Below are 17,975 nucleotides of genomic sequence, written 5' to 3' on the forward strand. Positions count from 1 at the left end.
GGTAATGGTTTAAAGAAAACTGTTTGCAGTGCTACAGGTGCCAGCTTTCTCATTCTCTATTGTGCTTCATTTCTGCCCTTGTGCTCTTGTGCAATTGGTACCACTGTTCTCCTGTCTGATGTTTTCCTCTGGTCAGCTCTGGCAGTCATCTTTTACTTCATCTTCACTGATAAATAGTATTGTTACCATGTTAGGAATGTTCAGTATCATTCTTTTTCATCATTCTTGAGGAAGAATTTCAGAAAAGCTTAAAAAGGTATTCTTGTGCAGCTACATGAAAGTGAGTTCAAATGAACAATTCTGGGAATGAATTGCAAAGAATCTTGTTCTTTCTTGAACATTTTATGTCTCCTAATCAAAAGGAAATCAAATTATGTAGCTCATATATTTAGTTGTGTACATTCAGGAATTTAGTCCATATCAGTGGAAAATAGTGCTTATGGATAACACACGTATGAAAACTCGGTTCTTTAAGGATCAAATTCTTGTAAACCTTAGGGAAAATCTGAACTGTTTGGTATGTATTTACCAGTAATTTATCTATACCTTCATTTTTCTTTTACTGTCTCATTCCTTTCTTAATATTGCTCACCTCTCTTAGCACTCATATGAGAGTTTTTAAATACCGAGTTGGTTGGAGGAACCTAGGTAAATAGGAAGCCTGGGGGAGTAGTTAGCAAAATATTTAGGCAGTGACAGAGTGGCTTTCCTCAATATTTCTCAGATTACAGGAAGTTTAGTTTTTGAGATAGTGTCTAGAAATCTTGTGCTGCTTTATATAAGCTTAGATAACTGAAGTTTATCAACCAGTAAAATGAAAATGATTTTGTATGATTTCTGCGCAGTAAGCAGAATAACATGCTCTTAGCCCAGAATTTTTCTTTTCTACTTTACTTCCTTTAATGGAAATCATTACTTTTAAAAGCATAGCTATAATCAGGGGATTCAGTATCATTGTCTTGAAGCTGCATTTCAGGAGAAGGAAATGCTCAAGAGTTTCAAAAAAATTCTGCTCTTGGTGTTTCAACCTGTGCTAATGAAGCAAATGTTTCCTCTTCCTATTTTTTATTTTTTTTTTTGGTCTTTTTTTTTTTTTTTTTTTTTGTTTGTTTGTTTGCTTTTGTTAGCTTTTTTTTTTTTTTTTGTTTTGGTTTGGTTTTTCCCCCTACTTTTTAGTATGATTTCTGTCAAAACTAGTATATTTATTGATACTTACCTAGCACAGGTAAAAAGGTGAGAAAATCTTAAAAAATTTGTGAGAAAATCTTAATAGTTGAAACCCTATTTTTGCAACATTTTTCAAGTAATTTTTGTGATAAAACTGTAGCTTAGTTATCCAAAGGCAGTCCAGCTAATCTCTTAAAGCTTCAGTTGATAAGTGAGTTAAGGACAGAGAATTTAACTTCAAGAAGCAAAGGCCTGTACTGTTTGCTTATCCTGTGTATTGTGACTCGTGTAAGACACCAACACAATACATCTTCTTCAGATGTGTTAGTCTTATAAATTGTATGCTGGCCATTCTTGTGTACTAGCTGTGAAGTTTCTGTGGGCACAGTGGAAGCACTTGCAGTTTTCAGGATTCAGGTATTTGATTTTCCCTGGAATGTAAGCTCATGACCATTGTTGTTACTTGTCTATGCACAGCACAAAGAGTTTTTTGCAACTTGTTGGATTATCAGTGAGTGATGAAGCTTGCCCTTTTACCTCTGTATTTGTGGTCTGTGGTGGTAAAAAAGGTGGAAGAGGCTACAGAAGAGCTGTCACACCATTCCAGCTATGTTGGTTAATGATTGCTTGATAAGGTCTTGGCTCTTCTGCGCCTTCCACATTTTCTCTTGGAAGTTCTTGGCTCTTTTCAGCAGAGCCGGGCAAGGGTCATTCAATGTCATGCTTTCTTTTAGCCGATTCTCAGATTTCTAATAATATTTTATCTTCTTTTTTCCCTCTTTGACTTGGTCTGTTGTCTTTTGGTTTAGGTATGCTTTGCTTCCTGTAAGCTTGGCATGTGCAACATCTGCAGAGGGTTTTCTTCTGTGTAGGCTGTCTTACCTGACACAGCTGCTATAATATTGAGATAGATGCCAAAGGCAGTGTGTTCTTAGGGTATGTGAACTACTGGGTGCTGCAGACAGTAAAAGATGCTGATTTCACTGTGTTTGTGTGCATTCCTTACAGTATCTGAAACAGTGATGATTTACCAGGAAAAACAGATGTTCTAACATCATCATTCTGCTTAGTTGCTAGATAATAAATTTCAAAGAATGGCACATCTTCTGAGGCTATAGCAAAATACCTGGGGAACTGCATGATTTGAAATGTCAGTGGAGAATGGACATCTGGAAGCACAATTTTGTGCTTCTTCCTACTTATATTTGTGTCTCTCCAGATCCATTTCTAAATTTTGTTGTGGTTTCTCAGCTAATACAGAAGATGTATGACTCATATGTGTAATTAAAGAAGCATTTTATCCTCTTCCTTTCCTGCTTCTAAAGTTTTTTATCCCCTGCAGTTACAAGTTTTGCCTATTTTTTAGTTATTGACAGATATTGCTTTGTGACCACAGTCACAAGTAGATGTGCCAAAGAAAGCATTTAGCCAATGGCTTTTCCTGGCTATGTGTCTAATGGAGCCAGATTTTTAGGGTGTGTTCTCCTCTTAAACATTCTAGTTAAAATCTCTTGTTTTCCTTTGGGCAGCTAGTAAGTCAATGGCCCCCTTCAGTTCTTTACAATGTGGCTGGTTTTGTGTGGCTGATTAGCTGCTTTTGTGTTTTCCTTTCTTGTTGCTGTAGCAGTTTTGCTTCAGTACTACCTGTAAGAGCTTTGTGGATTCCACGCTGTCATGGAGCAGTGCTGTGCTTACATGTTGAATTGGTTAAAAACTATGGAAAGTATCTTGCAAAAATGTGTGTGTATATACCAATGTAAAAAAATTTTTAGAAACTCTGTCATCAAACAATCATTCTATCATATTCTTCCCTTTTAAGAACAAAAAGAGACCAGTATTTGCTATTTGCATAGTTTTGTTCTTTGTTTTGGAGAAATATTGGCGCTCTCCCACTGCATGTGTAATATAATGTGTTCAAAGCTTATGTTTGGTGATGGCTGCGGTAAACTGTTTTAAAGAGCCTGTTTTAAGAGGCTTTGGATTATAAGAAGGCAAAACCACCTTATAAAGACTATTGTCAGGAAAATATATATTATTTATAAATATTTAATATTTAAATTTATAAATATTTAATCTTTTCAGAAATATTTTCCAGAATTTTTCTTTGTGGACTCTCACCTTTATTTTTGGATTTCATCTTTATATAATCAAAACCATCCTGTCTTTTAGGCTATGAACCGTTCCCTTGCAAATGTGATTCTTGGGGGCTATGGCACTGCATCAACAGCTGGTGGGAAACCCATGGAAATTACTGGAACTCACACAGAAATCAATGTGGACAATGCAGTTGAAATTATAAAAGAAGCCAATAGTATAATTATTACTCCAGGTAAGACTCTCTTGACTTATACAGCAAGATGTTCAGAGGATGTAATTAAAAAAAAAATACCCCAACCAAACAAAAACACAGAACAAACCAAAAAAAGGTAGCAGCAAAGAGGTTGCAGCATGGCAGCAGCATATCAAATCTTGACTGGGTCCATGTGATTTGTTTTTGTTCCCTGGTCAGGTATCATTCACCTGTGCAGAGATGCGTGCCACTTCATTTTTCTTTGTGTATGTGTCCTCAAAGTTTGTTCTTTTTATTTCCATTTTAAATTCTTCAGAACAAAGAGTATCTTTTGTAAATTAGGCTTCCACCACAACAGCTGTACACAAAATTAACTGAATTTCCAAGCACAACTGTAGTACCAGTGGTACCAATTGTACCAACAGGTCTGTTAAATCCTGAAAGACAGGGTTTTGTTTACACTTCTCATGTACTTGCTCAATTCTACATTGGTTTATGAAAAAGAAAGGCCAAAAAACCCCATCCAAATTTTAGTTAATATAAATACTGTAATTAAAGTTAAAAAACCCAACCTGAAAACCAAAACCTGAATTGTCTGAAATGATTATATTGGCTGTTAATGTTGTTTAGTAGTACGTTCCCTGAAAGGAAAACTCAGGTAGGGGACAGTTCAAGACTTCTCCTTCAACTGAATGGCATGACTATCAGGTTAAACTCATTTTAGCACTGGAATGTGAAGAATGCTAAAATACAAAGTTATCTTTCACTTTGCTTCAACTTTAAAGAGACCATCAGTGAGGTAGGGTTCTAATTTGGGAAGCTACCTTTGTTTCTAAGGAAGCTTGCTGTCATCTATAAGGAGTTTGGCTCTTTTTCCTGTGGTCAGATCTTGAGTACATTAATAATATATGCTTTTTATTTTTCTCCTGACTATAGTTGCTCTGATGAATTAGCTCAGAGAGACTGAAAAAATTATTTGCTGCTAAAAGCCACATCCAGCTACTAGATTTGCATTATGCAGATTGAAATACTGTTGAGGATATTGATTGTGAAATAACCTGACAGTTGCCCTTTTATCAATTTTTCAAAATACCTACTTGAAAATCCTTTTCTGGTAGAGAAAGTAATATGTCTTTTTGTGAAGGTGAAATAAGTGCTTTTGTTGTTTGACTGGTCAAATCACTGCCCTATAAGTGGTCAGGGGATCAAAAAAGAGATCAATCAGAGTGGTCAGGCTGGCAATGTATGAGAATCTGATGTGTGTTTTTTAAATTTCTTTCATTTATTTTTAATTATGAGAGCATTTCTTTGTGTGGTAGGTACACTTATTGTCTGCAACTAGTCTTTCTGCACTAAAACAGGAAAATAGGTTAAAATTTTAAAATTCTTTCAGGTTATGGTTTGTGTGCAGCAAAAGCTCAGTACCCAATAGCTGATCTGGTAAAGATGTTGAGAGAACAAGGGAAAAATGTCAGGTAAGTGCTTTCCTTGATGAAAAGTATTACAGGTGGTTTGGTTTGGTTTTTTCATTCCATTAAAACCCCTAAAAAGTCTTAGTTTTGGTTTAACGTTTTCTTCAGCATTGACAGAGGCACAGAATAACAAAGTTAAAGATGTCTCTGGAGATTGTGTAGTTCATCCATCCCCCTTGCTCAGACCAGAATCAACTGGAGAAGCTGTCTAGAATCTTGTCCAATTGGATTTTGAATATCTTGTCTCCAGAGATGGAGACTGACAGCCTCTTTTGGGTAGTTTCTTATGATGTTCAGTCCTTATCCTTAGGGTAAAACTGTTTCTTTCTGTGTTGCAATTTGCAGCTTTTGCCTCTTGCCCATTCCCTGGATACCATTAAGAAGAATCTGGCTCTATCTTTTTTATTGCCCTCCATCTGTATTTATACACATCGATAAGATTCCCTTGATCCTTCTCTTCTGCATGCAGAAGAATCCCAGTTTTCAGTCTCTCCGCTTATGGCAGATACTCCAAACCATTAAGCAACTTACACCTACACTTACGGGGTTCCTGTAAGATTTTGCTGTTGCAGGCAAGGCTGCTATTAGAGTTTTTTGAGCATCTCATGAAAGGATTATGGGTGTGCATGTCTCCAGTCTCATGAATTTATTCTGCTGGAGTGCTGATCCAAAAAACAGAGAATTCTTAGGTTTCCAGTATTGGCCTCAATCCTTTCCTCCTTCAGTTTTTCTGTAGACCTTATAGAATCTGAAAGTACTGGAAAGCAAACATAATGTCTTTCTTGCTGATTGTTTGAAATTTTGCTTGTTTTCTAATTATGATAACTTAATATTTAAAAATCAATCGAGGCTTAGTTTTCATTTCATGGCATTTTGGCTGATGCTGGTTAACCAGACTCATTCTCTGATTTCCATATGTTTATTTCAATTAGATGGTGACTTCCCTTTGGAATCAGTCCTCTAGTAATTAGGGCTTTTTGGTTTTGTTTTTCTTCTTCCACTACTTTTCCAACCGTATTAAAAAGTTGCATGTAAGCTTTTGCAGCATATTACAGTATTGTGTTGGATAACAGTAGAGTTCTAGGGTTTAGCAGCAATAACTTGTTAGTATTTAACCAGGATTTTGCAACTTTGCATATAAAATTGCTTTATGGATGGATTTATTTGTGCATACATGAGAAATGAGGGTGTGTGGAAGTGTGTTTGTTTCCTGGAGCAGTCTTGACACCTTGTTTCTCCATGTTTAGCAGCAGCTCTGTGTGTGTTCAGATCACATTTGAGGACGCCTTAGTTTTGCAACAAAAAAACCCTTTCATGGTTAATGCGATGACAGTCTTGTATACTTCTGGCTTTCCTTTCAGTGCTTCTGTGGGGGGTTAGCTCTTTTTTGACCAACCTTGGTGAAAGAAAAAAAAAAAAAGATTGTTTTTGCCTTTTATGTTGGCTTTGCAGGGGAGAAAAGTGAATGAGTCCTTGAAATAAATGGCTTATACTTGAAATGAATCAATTTCAGGAAGGGATCGCTGCAGTGGTTACCTAGTATTTTAATGAAATAAATCTGTATTTACAGTTTGTGGTAATTCAGGCCTTTCATCACTTTGCTGAGCTCCCATGGTGTTCATTGAGTGCAGCTGTTGTCCTCTGGTTTCAGTAGGCCTGGAATGCCTCGGGACCCTAATGCAGTCACCATCCAGATGTAGTGACACTCTCACACACGCTGTGGAGGGCTGCCAGCATGGACACAGGATTGCATCAGTCTGTAATACCCATCGTGTGCCAAGAAAAATTGCGACTGTCATATGGTCTGGTTTTTTGTTTCATGGCTCACCACTGATCCAGAGAAGCTGTTGTTTTAATTTTCTTTGCCTATAGCCATAACATTCTCATTGAAGACCACAGATTATATAACATGATGCATAACCTTTGACTAGGATTTAAATTTAGAAATACAGGAGAGATTTTGGAAACTTTAGACTGTTTTAGTTACTCAGTTGCATAGCTAACGTCATTGCTCACTTGAGATGGTCTTGCAGCAGATCACATCTTTAATGCATTAGTAAAGTCACAGAGAAAGCTGGATATTACTGAGCCTTGAGTATAGCTTTCCCTTGTCATGGATGGATAAACAACAAAACTTTTTATAGGCTAAATCCCATAGCCCCCTGAATCTATTGGCCTTGGAGAGGAAATGGCTGTTCTACAAGTGGTGTTGTATTTCTGCAAAGTTAGAAGTAAGTAAATTGTTGAAAGTTCCTGCCTTACTAAAGTTCATCAGCCACATGTTATGTTGTTTGTTGAACCCTAGTTGTGAAATTCTGATTTTTTCTATATAATAAAACTATAGTCTGTAGTAATTTTCTATATAGAAACATAATTGCAGTCTAAAACTGTATGTTCTCATATATGCAAGGGTGTTGATGCTCTCCATATTCACATCCAGTTAACTGTCTTAGTTTTTACCACATTATGATTTTCTTGAGACATTTTCTATCAGCATGTTTTGTTCTCCTGAATAGTAAGATGTTCTTGATAAGAAAAATGCACTTTGGTATGGAAGGATTCTTAAAATTATGCATTGTGTAGACTTTCTTAATAATTACATAGTTAATAAGTTGATTTTCTGGGAATTCATAGTTGAGAGACATGCATATTGCCTCTTTAACAGCCTTTCAAAATAGTTGCTAGGAAGTTAGCGTTCTGGTTTGGGTTTTTTTTAACTTTTTAAAAAGTAGATATCTTGAAGGACTTGGATTTCTGTCTTTTGATGCTGGAGAATGTAATTACTTTTGAACACATGAAAACAACAGTTTTCTACATTTTTGAAAATACGGTAGCATTGATTTAGTATTGTACCTGTGGTTTTAAGTTTTTCTTTATTGATACCTTAGTGGTTGAACTGTAATCAAACGTGTTTAGTGTTTCTGATTTTTTCTCCACTCTTTAATTTCTTGAAAGTAATAGAACATGTGCATGAGTATCAGTTACACATTTATCTGCAAATTAATAAATAAGACTGATTACCTACAACTGTTTATGGTATCAGTTTAAAGCCATCATGTCTTGTGGCTCTAACAGAAAATCTAGAAGAATTTTAAAGGATGAGCTGTTAAGATGCTTTCCCAAGCAGCCTTAATAGGCTGCGTAGCTCACATGCAAGATGGAAGATACTGTCAATGATGATAGGCAGTATAAGAACAATGTGTGCTGGTACAGGTTTCTGGGAAGCTGAGTTATACACCGCACAAAAACACAAACTGTTTACCTGTGTGTCAGTTCTTGTTTTGTTGTAATCAACTTTGGGGTGTGGGTTCTGAATTATTAATGCTGCAGATGAAGGGATAGCTGGAGTCCAACAGGTCTGTTTAGCTCCAGTGCTTTATTGCTGTAGTTAGAGCTTGCAAACCCTGCAGTGCCTGATGGCTTCTGCAAGGATGCAGCTGTAATTGTGCACAGAGCTAAGATCCATCTGCATCTTCCCCCTGCTGTAATAAACCATAGTGGTTGGAAATAGGGAGCCAGTATCAGCCCTTATTTAAGTATGTGTAATTTAGCTGTCTAACTTAATTTAAATTTAATTGATATGACTGCAGCAGAGCCATTGAGCTTGATCCGTGCCATAGGACTGGTTCTGGGGGCGTGTGTTGCCTTCAGCATAAGAGTAGGTCTAAGCTAGCTGGTCTAGCTCTGTGTGTTGATGCCTGTAACCTACAGGTATCCATATGTGTGATAAACATTATACTCTGAGTCATCCTGCACTGCAACTGTTACATAGCAGGATTCAAGCTGTGAAATACTTGAATGATGTACTTCTCTGGTCATCTAGTTTGTTGGTGGCTTTTTTTCACTTCCCATTACCTAGAATAATGGATTGTTGTTTGTACTTAAAACAGAGCTGCAGAGAGGTGTCTAAATAAAGTGAATGAGCTGTGCAGAGGTGTAAGTGAAGCAAAACCCTCGGGCAAATACAACATTTAAAGTGTTGAGTAAGCTAAATTAGGCACCAGGCAGATGTTACTTTGCTCTGCCCAACTTTGGTATAATGGCAAGAACCCATTCTTCACATTGATGAACACATTGATGAAGTGATCTTGAAACACCTCTGTACTGAATTAGGTGCTGCTCTTGTGAGCCAGCTCTTTCTGTATTGATTATAAAAATGTTATTTAGTCAGCTGTAATAAAGGTAGATACTGATTTTATGAGCTGTATGAAAAGTAATTACTATTCTGAGATTTTTCAGTCATTTTTCATGCTATAGCTGTCTTTTTGATATTACTGACTTTGTACTACTTTGGCCACCTTCAGTCCTTTCTATCCCCCCAACTTCAGATGAAGTGTTTTCTGTGCTGAAAGTGCTAGATATGTGTATGTCAGGAGTTTTAGATATTTAGTCTAAATTTAAAATAAAATGCTGCACTTTTTGTATTACTTTAAAAAGTTCAAAACGTAAACTTGTGTGCTGTGTTGTCTTTATAATACTTAAAAGTATTCAGTAGAGGCTGGTTAAGAGTTGAATATGCTTGCCTCAAGCTGTTTACCTGTGAAGTGTGAGTAGCAAGGTGATGTACACTTACTTCAGTATTTGACAACTGTTGGTGGTAAGCAAGCCCCACATTATGTTGTCAGGGTCAAAAGAAAAAATTCTTGTTGAGTTCTGTGTTTCAGTGAAATACCAGAATAATGTTTCAAGTTATACGCAACATGACTGTGACGATGTGTTGTGGTTTAAGATTTCTTCTTGATTTATAAACAAACCAACCAACCTAAGGGAGTTTCTGCATTGCTGATGGCAAAAGAATATCAAAGAAACTTTGAAATTTTTCACTTGAAAGAAATTTGCCATAAAACATGTTTCCCTTTTAAAATAATTTATGTTAAATTTTTGAATATGAATGAAGTTCATGTTATGAACATCTGAGACAGCATATGTAACAAAATATTCCTGCTGCAATGCACATGGCCTTGAAGAACTGCTGCTGTTAGGAGTTGGAGGCAAAGATTGCTGCTTTTGTTAGACGCGTTACGAGCCATCAAGGATTTTAGGTATCTATTTTGCATAGTTACCCGAGTTCTGAATCCTGGTTTCTTTTGGATAGGATGATTTCACTCCAGAGATGTGCAAATGTTACCTTTTGACATAATGAGAGTCTTAGAGAAGCTAGAATTTAAAATTATTCTTTTTTACATTCTTGCACATCCAATTTTGAGTAGTACTGGCAAGCTACTGTCATATTTGGTTAACAGACTCTTAGAAACAGACTTTTGGGAGTCACTTCAATATTTGTCCAAAAAAGCTTTTGTATGAGCAGCTTTCTCAAACTTTTTGAATACACAGTATGTGGTTTCAAGCAGAGTCTGTCAGAAGTCTCTTAACTACTGATGCTTCCTGCCATAACTCTTCCTGTATGAAGATAATTTGTCCCTTTCTTCTTTCCTTGCCTCTTGCCAGGAATGGCGAAGTCAAAGGTGAAATTCATTCTCTTGGCAGCTTAAATTTTGGCTTTCCAGCCCTTGAAATAAGATTGTATATGTATATAGTACTTAATAGAAACCTCACGAGTATTTTGTTTTGTGTATTGCCAAAGCAGCTTTGGTCACAAAGGCACTCAAATAATTTTATTAGACACAAAATAGAATTTTGTTGGAAAATCTATTTTCACTGCCAGAGGAGTGATGAGTTTTCTCAAGGGTACTTCAGAATAAGAGTTCTCCTACTGTACTGTTAGTGATCAAATTTGGTATACTTAAGATCTATCTGCAGTACTACACATGGCTTGTGTTACTGAGTGAGTGGTGTGAAACATAAGCTGTTAGGAATTTGTGCTGTATGTTTGCTCTCCTTCTGATTTTAGGTATTAGCCTTTGCAATAGGGTCCCAAATGTTTACTAGCTGAATACAATCTATTCCTGTTCTTCTTTAAAAGCATTAATTTTAAAACTAGCTTTTTTCCTACTCTTCTACCTAGAGCTTAAAGTTTTACTATATCTAGTATTATGTGGATGAATCATATGTCCTTAATTTTCTTGCTGGAGTTCCAATTGTCTCATGTTTTATTGTATTAATGTTGCCTTGATGATGGAGTGCTCAGTTGCCCATTTAAGGATGTATTTATACAGTCTTCAATTCACAAGTGATCTGTGTTGATTGGACTGTGACTTGTGGTCCGTCAGTCATTCCCATAGCAGTGGAGCTGAAAATAGAAGTATATGACAATCCATATGTCATGGCAAGTTGATTTATTAGTAATTCCTTTCTGAAGAATTCTGAGTTGCTTTCATTTAATTCCTGGCTTACTTGGATTTCTGTTCAGAAAATTCTCTTCCAAAATCCAAGAATTCAAAAATACAACCTTTTTCTTGACTATTTTTCTTCTCTTCCAAAGTATCTGTAGACTTCTGAATTAAACAATATCTTCAGCCCCATACAATGTTAATCTGAGGCGCTTCTGGTGTGTGTGAGTCAGCATTCCATCTGGTGATAGCTTTGGAGATGGAAAGACAGAAAGTGCACAGGACAGTAGGCATGGGTATGCCTTGCTTGTAAGGGCCAGTAGATGATCAGAAGAGTGCCAACAGGAAACAGATTTGCTTCTAACCAAATATGTCTTTGGTGGTTGCAGCTAAACCTGTTTAACATCTCCATTCTGGCTTTTTCAGGTTTTTACTCTTAGGGAACTGCATACATGTCTGAGCACCCCAGGTGCCGCCCTGTTGGTCTGTCCGAGGTTTTAGTAACTCATGAGTGTATTCTCTCTAAGTTGTTTTTAAGCTGTTCTGAAAACACTTAAAAATGTTTATGCTTAAACTGTTACAGTGTCTTAGCTCTATACCTTTTCACTCCCCATCCTTTTTTTTGTCCCCTTTTCATTTCCTCTTAAGGTTTCAATCCCGAGAAGGAAGTGGCATGTTAACCTAATTCAGCAAGGCATTGTCTTGTGCTTGAAGTCTTGTGCTGTTAATTTTTCTGTTGGATTGAAAGTGTTCATACAAGTGTTTTCTGAGTCAATAAAGTCATTTGCTAAGGGCATCTCTAGGTCTAGGAGTAGTTTTGCTTGAGAAAGATGGCATGGTCTTTTGCCTTTTTCATGGCAATTTTGTTTAGTCTGTGGTGTTTTCAGTGATGCAAAGGACCTGAAAAACATATATGTGGATGGTAGTTTTGGAGTTAAAAGGATCATTTGTAAAAGTCCAAAAGAATCTGTCACAAGTTTTGAAATATGGTACTGCTTGGAAGCTGCACTGTTAAAGTTTAACAGTTTCATTTTTTAATTGCCATTTGTGTTTATACTTAAGAACTTCTCAGCCTTCTAAGTCACAGGTGACAATTTAAATGTGTAAAATGCAGCAGTCCAGACTTATTAATGGGGTTTCTTCCCTTTTAGGTTTGGTATTCACCCTGTGGCTGGCCGTATGCCTGGTCAGCTGAACGTACTGCTAGCAGAGGCTGGCGTTCCCTATGATATTGTACTGGAAATGGATGAAATCAATGAAGACTTCCCAGGTTAGCACATAAGCCATTCCAGTAGATTGGATGATTTATTTGATTCTGTTCTTGCACTGCACAGGGATTTTAACAATAGAAAGTAAAGAAGTCAAGCCATTCAGTTTCTCTTTGTAGAGGACAAGAGTTTTTTTTTGAGGGGGGAAGGTAGGTGGAGCTTTTTTTTTTAAATTGCTTGTAGCTGTGAAGTAAATGGCAAATGCTGTATCTTTTTTATCTCTGTTACTGCCCCATCCTTGCAGAGGAAAATTCTTATTACTTTTTTAGCCTCAGGTATTGTGGATGACTTGACCCTGTCATGTACTGCATTGTACTGGCAATTTCTTGCTTTTTTACTTATTCATTTAAAAGGCAGAAGGTTGCTGCTAAAGGTTTTTCAGAAGAACATTCAAAAGAAAAGCCAGGCAAAAAAAAAATTTGAAAGTGATGTGTGTATTCAACCACATTTAAATGTCAAAAGGTTTTAAATTTTGTGTGGCAGGGTGGTCTAATGAGTCCCTTGGAATTGGATTGTGGATGTGTGTAGTTTGTTAGAGGTAGCTGGCAGCACATTTGAACTCTCACATAAAATTTGGCTGAGAAGTTTGTAAAATACTTGTGTGCATGCTTAACCATTAGGGGTCTTTCTGCCTAGAATGTGCATCAGCCTCAGGCTTTTGATTTCAGATAATTTTTCATCAGTGTTCTTTTCTTTGTCTTGCTGCAGAAACTGACTTGGTCCTTGTAATTGGTGCAAATGATACAGTTAATTCAGCAGCTCAGGAAGATCCAAACTCTATCATAGCTGGAATGCCGGTTCTTGAGGTCTGGAAGTCCAAGCAGGTGAGATTAACAGAATTGAATTATCACCTACCTTTAGCAATCTTTTAAAAACATTGTTTGTAAGATAAGATAACAGGATTATTTTACTATTCTGCTTTTTACAAGAAACTTTCCTCCAAGTTGTCCAACAAAATGGTCAGTGCTTTCCAGGTGTGATGCACTGTTCATGATTTTAGAATCAAGTGCTTTAGTGAGACCAATGATGACTGCAATAGAAAAGATCAATTAGACTGCTTCTACTAGAATGTGATTAGAATAAATGGTGGTCTGCTTACATCCAGAGCCCTGAAACATTTCTGTAACTAATACCTGTTTTTTTAAGTTTATAGTTGACAACTTGAATACTGAGGTGGAAATACAAGAATGAATAATATGCTTAAATAAAATAAAAAATAATAATTAAAACCCAACAAACATCCCCTCCCAAAAACCCAAACAATGCATGGCTGAGTCAAGTAGAGCGCTTAGACTGTCTAAGTTGAACCAACAGTTTAGTTACCTTAACAGTTTTACTCTGATCTAAAGCACGTATACTTGTGTTTCCTTGGTGTGGAATCTCTGATACCTTGTTCTGAATGCAATCGTGGCCTCAGTTGTTCTGTGGGTTGTCCATTCAAATACTCAGTCACAGGCATATGCATTTATCAGCAGTGTGTATAGCTATATATTGCAATTTGAAAAATAAAAACAGACACAGTTAAGATAAAGCTTCTCAGTTTCTCTGCTGAAGATGTCACGGTTAACTAATTTGACACTTAATAGGTAAAACTGGCTGATTTTTGATTTTTTTAATGTCCTATGTATGAAGTAATATAGATGAATAGCAAAGAGACTGTTGCGCCAAGTATTGATGGGAACACTTATCTGAATTTTGTTGCTATCAGGGAATTGACCACTGCAAAATTAAAGTCTCAAAACCCTTCAATGTTATGCTCATCAGTGGACATGCTTGCTTTGACTTTATTACATGGAATAAAGTAAATGCATGTGCAATGTCCACAATCTCTTAATCTGAAATATTTAACAAAAATTGTTTTTAACAAAAAAATTATTCTGAAATTGATCTGGATATCAATTTATCTGCTATATTAAAATCTGAAATACATTTTCATAGCAGTGAGAACCCTGTTTTGGTCAGAGGTTTCTCTGCATTTGTGGAGGTTGGTTTTGAGTTGCCTGTGTTTGAGGAAGGCTGGTGGCTGTGCTTTGCTGTTTCAAACATGAACTCTTTATGTGCAGGTCATTGTAATGAAGAGATCTCTGGGAGTTGGTTATGCAGCGGTGGACAATCCCATCTTCTACAAGCCCAATACTGCCATGTTGTTGGGAGATGCTAAAAAGACCTGTGATGCCCTGCAGGCTAAAGTCAGGGAATCGTACCAAAGCTAAATACTGATTTGTGTTCTGCTCATATTTCCGACTACAGTTTTGTCACAGAGGTCACAGAAAATGAGAGGTGGAAGAATCTCTCAATGTCCTAAGGCAGCTGGCTTTTGGAGAAGACTGCATTGACTCCTAGGAGATGTAGTTCAGTCAGGGGATATAGACTTTTATAAAAAGATGGGCAGATTAGCCCTTCAAACTAAATCTCCAATGAGACAATGCATAAAAGAATGGAAATGTTCTTTTTAAGGTCAACGTGCTGGTACAAGAAGGAACTAATAACTCATGGCCATCTTTAAATAGTTATTCACATCCTTCTCCTTACTGTCTGTACTTCTATCATGGAAATTCACTAAAAAAATACTGTGCCAAAACTGTATTCAGTCTTATCATCAAAGCTGTTTTTTGGCTAGTATGGACAATGCAACTGTTGATTTCATCAAAACTTAAAAATTAATTTTAAACAGATGCAAGCAGAAGCAAATCTTTGCATACCCCTTCGAACTCAGGACATTCTCTGAAATAGATGCTTACATGATTTAAGATCTAAGCATAATGTTCTTTTTCTTTTGGGGATTGTATGGGTGCTGTGAATCAGGAACGTTTTAGGAAAATTACTTTTCTTTAAAATACGGTTCCACTTTTTATGGTGCACATTTATGTTAAATGAAACACAGGATATCAGGCACTTGCCAAGTAATCTTCAAGTCTGAGAAGGAAATGTACATTTACTTGCACTGCTTACCTATTATAAGCAGCTGCTAAATTCTCCATAATTTCCAGTCATTGCCTTTTTAAGTGTCTGAGAAAAAATGTGGTCCAGTTCTGCACAGGCAGAATGTCTTGCATACCTGATCTGTTCACAGAGTTTGGACCACAGTGTTTTGGTTTGTTCACTTAGCTTTTAATTGTACTTACCACTTTAGTAGTAATGATGCTTAGTGATGCTTTCTTAATAAATATTTTTGTGATGCTGAAAAAACTACATTTGAACTCTCCCTCTCTATTCTGCTCTTGTGAGATCCCACCTGAATTGCTGTCTTCAGCTTTGGGGCCCCCAAGACCATAAAAATGTTTACCTGTTGGAACAAGTCCAGAGGAGGCCACTAAGCTGATCACAGGCCCTGAGCACCTCTCCTGTGAACACAGGCTGAGAGAGCTGGGACTGCTCAGCAGGGAACAGAGAAGGCATTGGTGACACCTTGTAGCACCTTCCAGTACCTAAAAGGGGCCCAGAAGAGGGCTGGAGAAGGACTTTTCACATGGGCATGTAGTGACAGGACAAAGGGGAATGGCTTCAAACTAGCAAAGGACAGGTCTAGACTAGATGTTAAGAAACTCTTTGCTGTGAGGGAGGAGAGGCACTGGAACAGGTTCCCAGAGAAGCTGTGGATGCCCCATCCCTGGAATTGCTCATGACCAAGGCCATATGGGGCTCTGAGCAACCTGGTGTAGTGGAAGGTTCCCTGCCCATGGGGTTCCAATTATACCTGGATGGTCTTTAAAGTCTCTTACAACCAAAGCCATTCTATGCTTCTATATTTAAGATGCTGGAGTTCATTAGAATTTTTCTAAAAAAATAAGCTATTGTTTGGACAACACAGAATCATACTAAACTTAAAAGCCAGTGTTTTGATTGTTTGACTTTTCACTAATCTAATTAAAAGCACTGTTATAAGTTCCATAATAAGTCCAGCAAATTTAAATTATGACATAGATTGCTGTTTTGTTTTTGTTCTAGTAAGTATCCTTGACTGAAATTCAAATATTTGCCTAATAACATGGATTTGTCATATTTCCATTTCTTGGTCGAGAGAACAAGCATTTTTTAATTACATCATGCATAGAGACCTCATATAAAATACAGCATTTCTTCTTGGCTACCTCTGTTTTTATGTGAAGATCACTTAAAACACAGATTTTGAACAGGTAATACATTAAAAATGTAACAACATACAGCAGATCTATCATTTTTGCAGATCTCTTTTCTATAGTTTGACATAAAATTTTTCATGCAAGTACTAATATGTTGTATACTGCAGGAAAAGGCTTGCAATTGCATTTTAATTTAAAACACTGTGACAGCTATATTTGAATGTAGCATGTATGGCCTCTCAATTTCATTGTATTCAACTTTTCCTTCACATCTATAAAAAATAGGAGGGAATTTAGAGAAGAGGGAAGACAAAGACTTAATTCTCCATCTCCCTCCCAACTAAGCAAAAAAAAAAAAAAGGGGATTTGAAGGGATCTAACGTGCTAAGGCTCAGTTATTTGTAGTAAGTAAATGGAACATTAAATTCAAAGAAACTTACAAAATTGAGAGTGTTTTTCACTACCAGCTAAAGCATTAATTTTTATCTTGTCAAACAAATAGTTTGACAAGTATCCAGCTGCAGTATGCATCATGTCTCTGCTCATAGATAGCTAAGAAAAGATCTATCTTTTCTTTAAAAAATAGCAAATGGGGAAGGGAGAACACTTTTTCATTTGTACTTGGAGAAATTTCCATTCTGTTACTTTGGATCAGGAGTACCATGGTTCTCTTGAACATGTGCTTTACCGTGGAACACTAGACAATTGTTGAAGTGCTAATAAAAAGTCAGTTATTTTTCTCTGTTGATCACTGTATTTGTTTTCTCCTGTTGTTTTTCCTGAGTAGTTAACTAGTCCAAGGTTACTTTTGAAAGTTAAAAGAATCAAGCTGCCACCAAAGGATGTTAAGATTGAAGGCTGTAGTGAATGGAAATCATAATAAAATATTCTTTTTCTTTTTTCTTTTCTAATTGCATTGGTTCTTTACATTTTTTCATTCTAGGTATGACTGTCACCCGACTGTAGCAACTTCACTTAGCTTTTCTAGTAAATGAAAAGGGTTAGACAACTGAGAGTGATTGAACAAGATATGTGTTGGTTTTTTGAAATTAAAGAAGATAAAAAGAAAAACTATAATAACTGATTAGTCTGAGTAGTTAATTTTCCAGTGGCTGCAGTTTGAGATGAATACTGTCCCTTTGAGCCAGGTACCATATAGATTTGCTTCCGCTGTTTTTTAGTTTTACAAGAATGTTGAGTCGATTGCTGTGATGATTCCAGTTTCTACCTTCAAAGTGAGTGATAAGTGAGTAATTTGAGCCATCTGACAGTCTGTTCAGTAATCTCACAATTCTGACATGCAGCTTTCATGTTTTCCTCAAGCTTTGGTGAAGCCCAGACTGGAGGTCTCTTCCAGAGGCTGCAGCTTGGCATTGGCTCATGAAGTAACCTGTCTTCCCTCTTGATGGAAAAAGGGAAGCACTTACACAGAGCCTGTGGGTTTGTAGTGTGACGGAGGGTAAAGA

At 36.7% G+C, this 17,975-nt stretch overlaps 1 protein-coding gene across 3 annotated transcripts in view; it reads left to right on the forward strand.

Moving 5' to 3' along the window:
• Positions 1 to 17,413, forward strand: part of NNT (nicotinamide nucleotide transhydrogenase) — a 42,453-nt gene extending 25,040 nt beyond the window's left edge. For all 3 annotated transcript variants that reach the window (XM_068175817.1, XM_068175816.1, XM_068175818.1), the window contains 5 exons: positions 3,337 to 3,496; positions 4,851 to 4,932; positions 12,311 to 12,429; positions 13,136 to 13,251; positions 14,491 to 17,413. In XM_068175817.1, the coding sequence (XP_068031918.1) occupies positions 3,337 to 3,496; positions 4,851 to 4,932; positions 12,311 to 12,429; positions 13,136 to 13,251; positions 14,491 to 14,640 (627 nt within the window). In that variant the 3' untranslated portion in view covers positions 14,641 to 17,413. The remainder of the gene's footprint in view (positions 1 to 3,336; positions 3,497 to 4,850; positions 4,933 to 12,310; positions 12,430 to 13,135; positions 13,252 to 14,490) is intronic.
• Positions 17,414 to 17,975: the final 562 nt, after the last annotated feature.

Source organism: Anomalospiza imberbis, chromosome Z (assembly GCF_031753505.1).
Source record: "Anomalospiza imberbis isolate Cuckoo-Finch-1a 21T00152 chromosome Z, ASM3175350v1, whole genome shotgun sequence".
Classification (NCBI taxonomy): Eukaryota; Metazoa; Chordata; class Aves; order Passeriformes; family Viduidae; genus Anomalospiza; species Anomalospiza imberbis.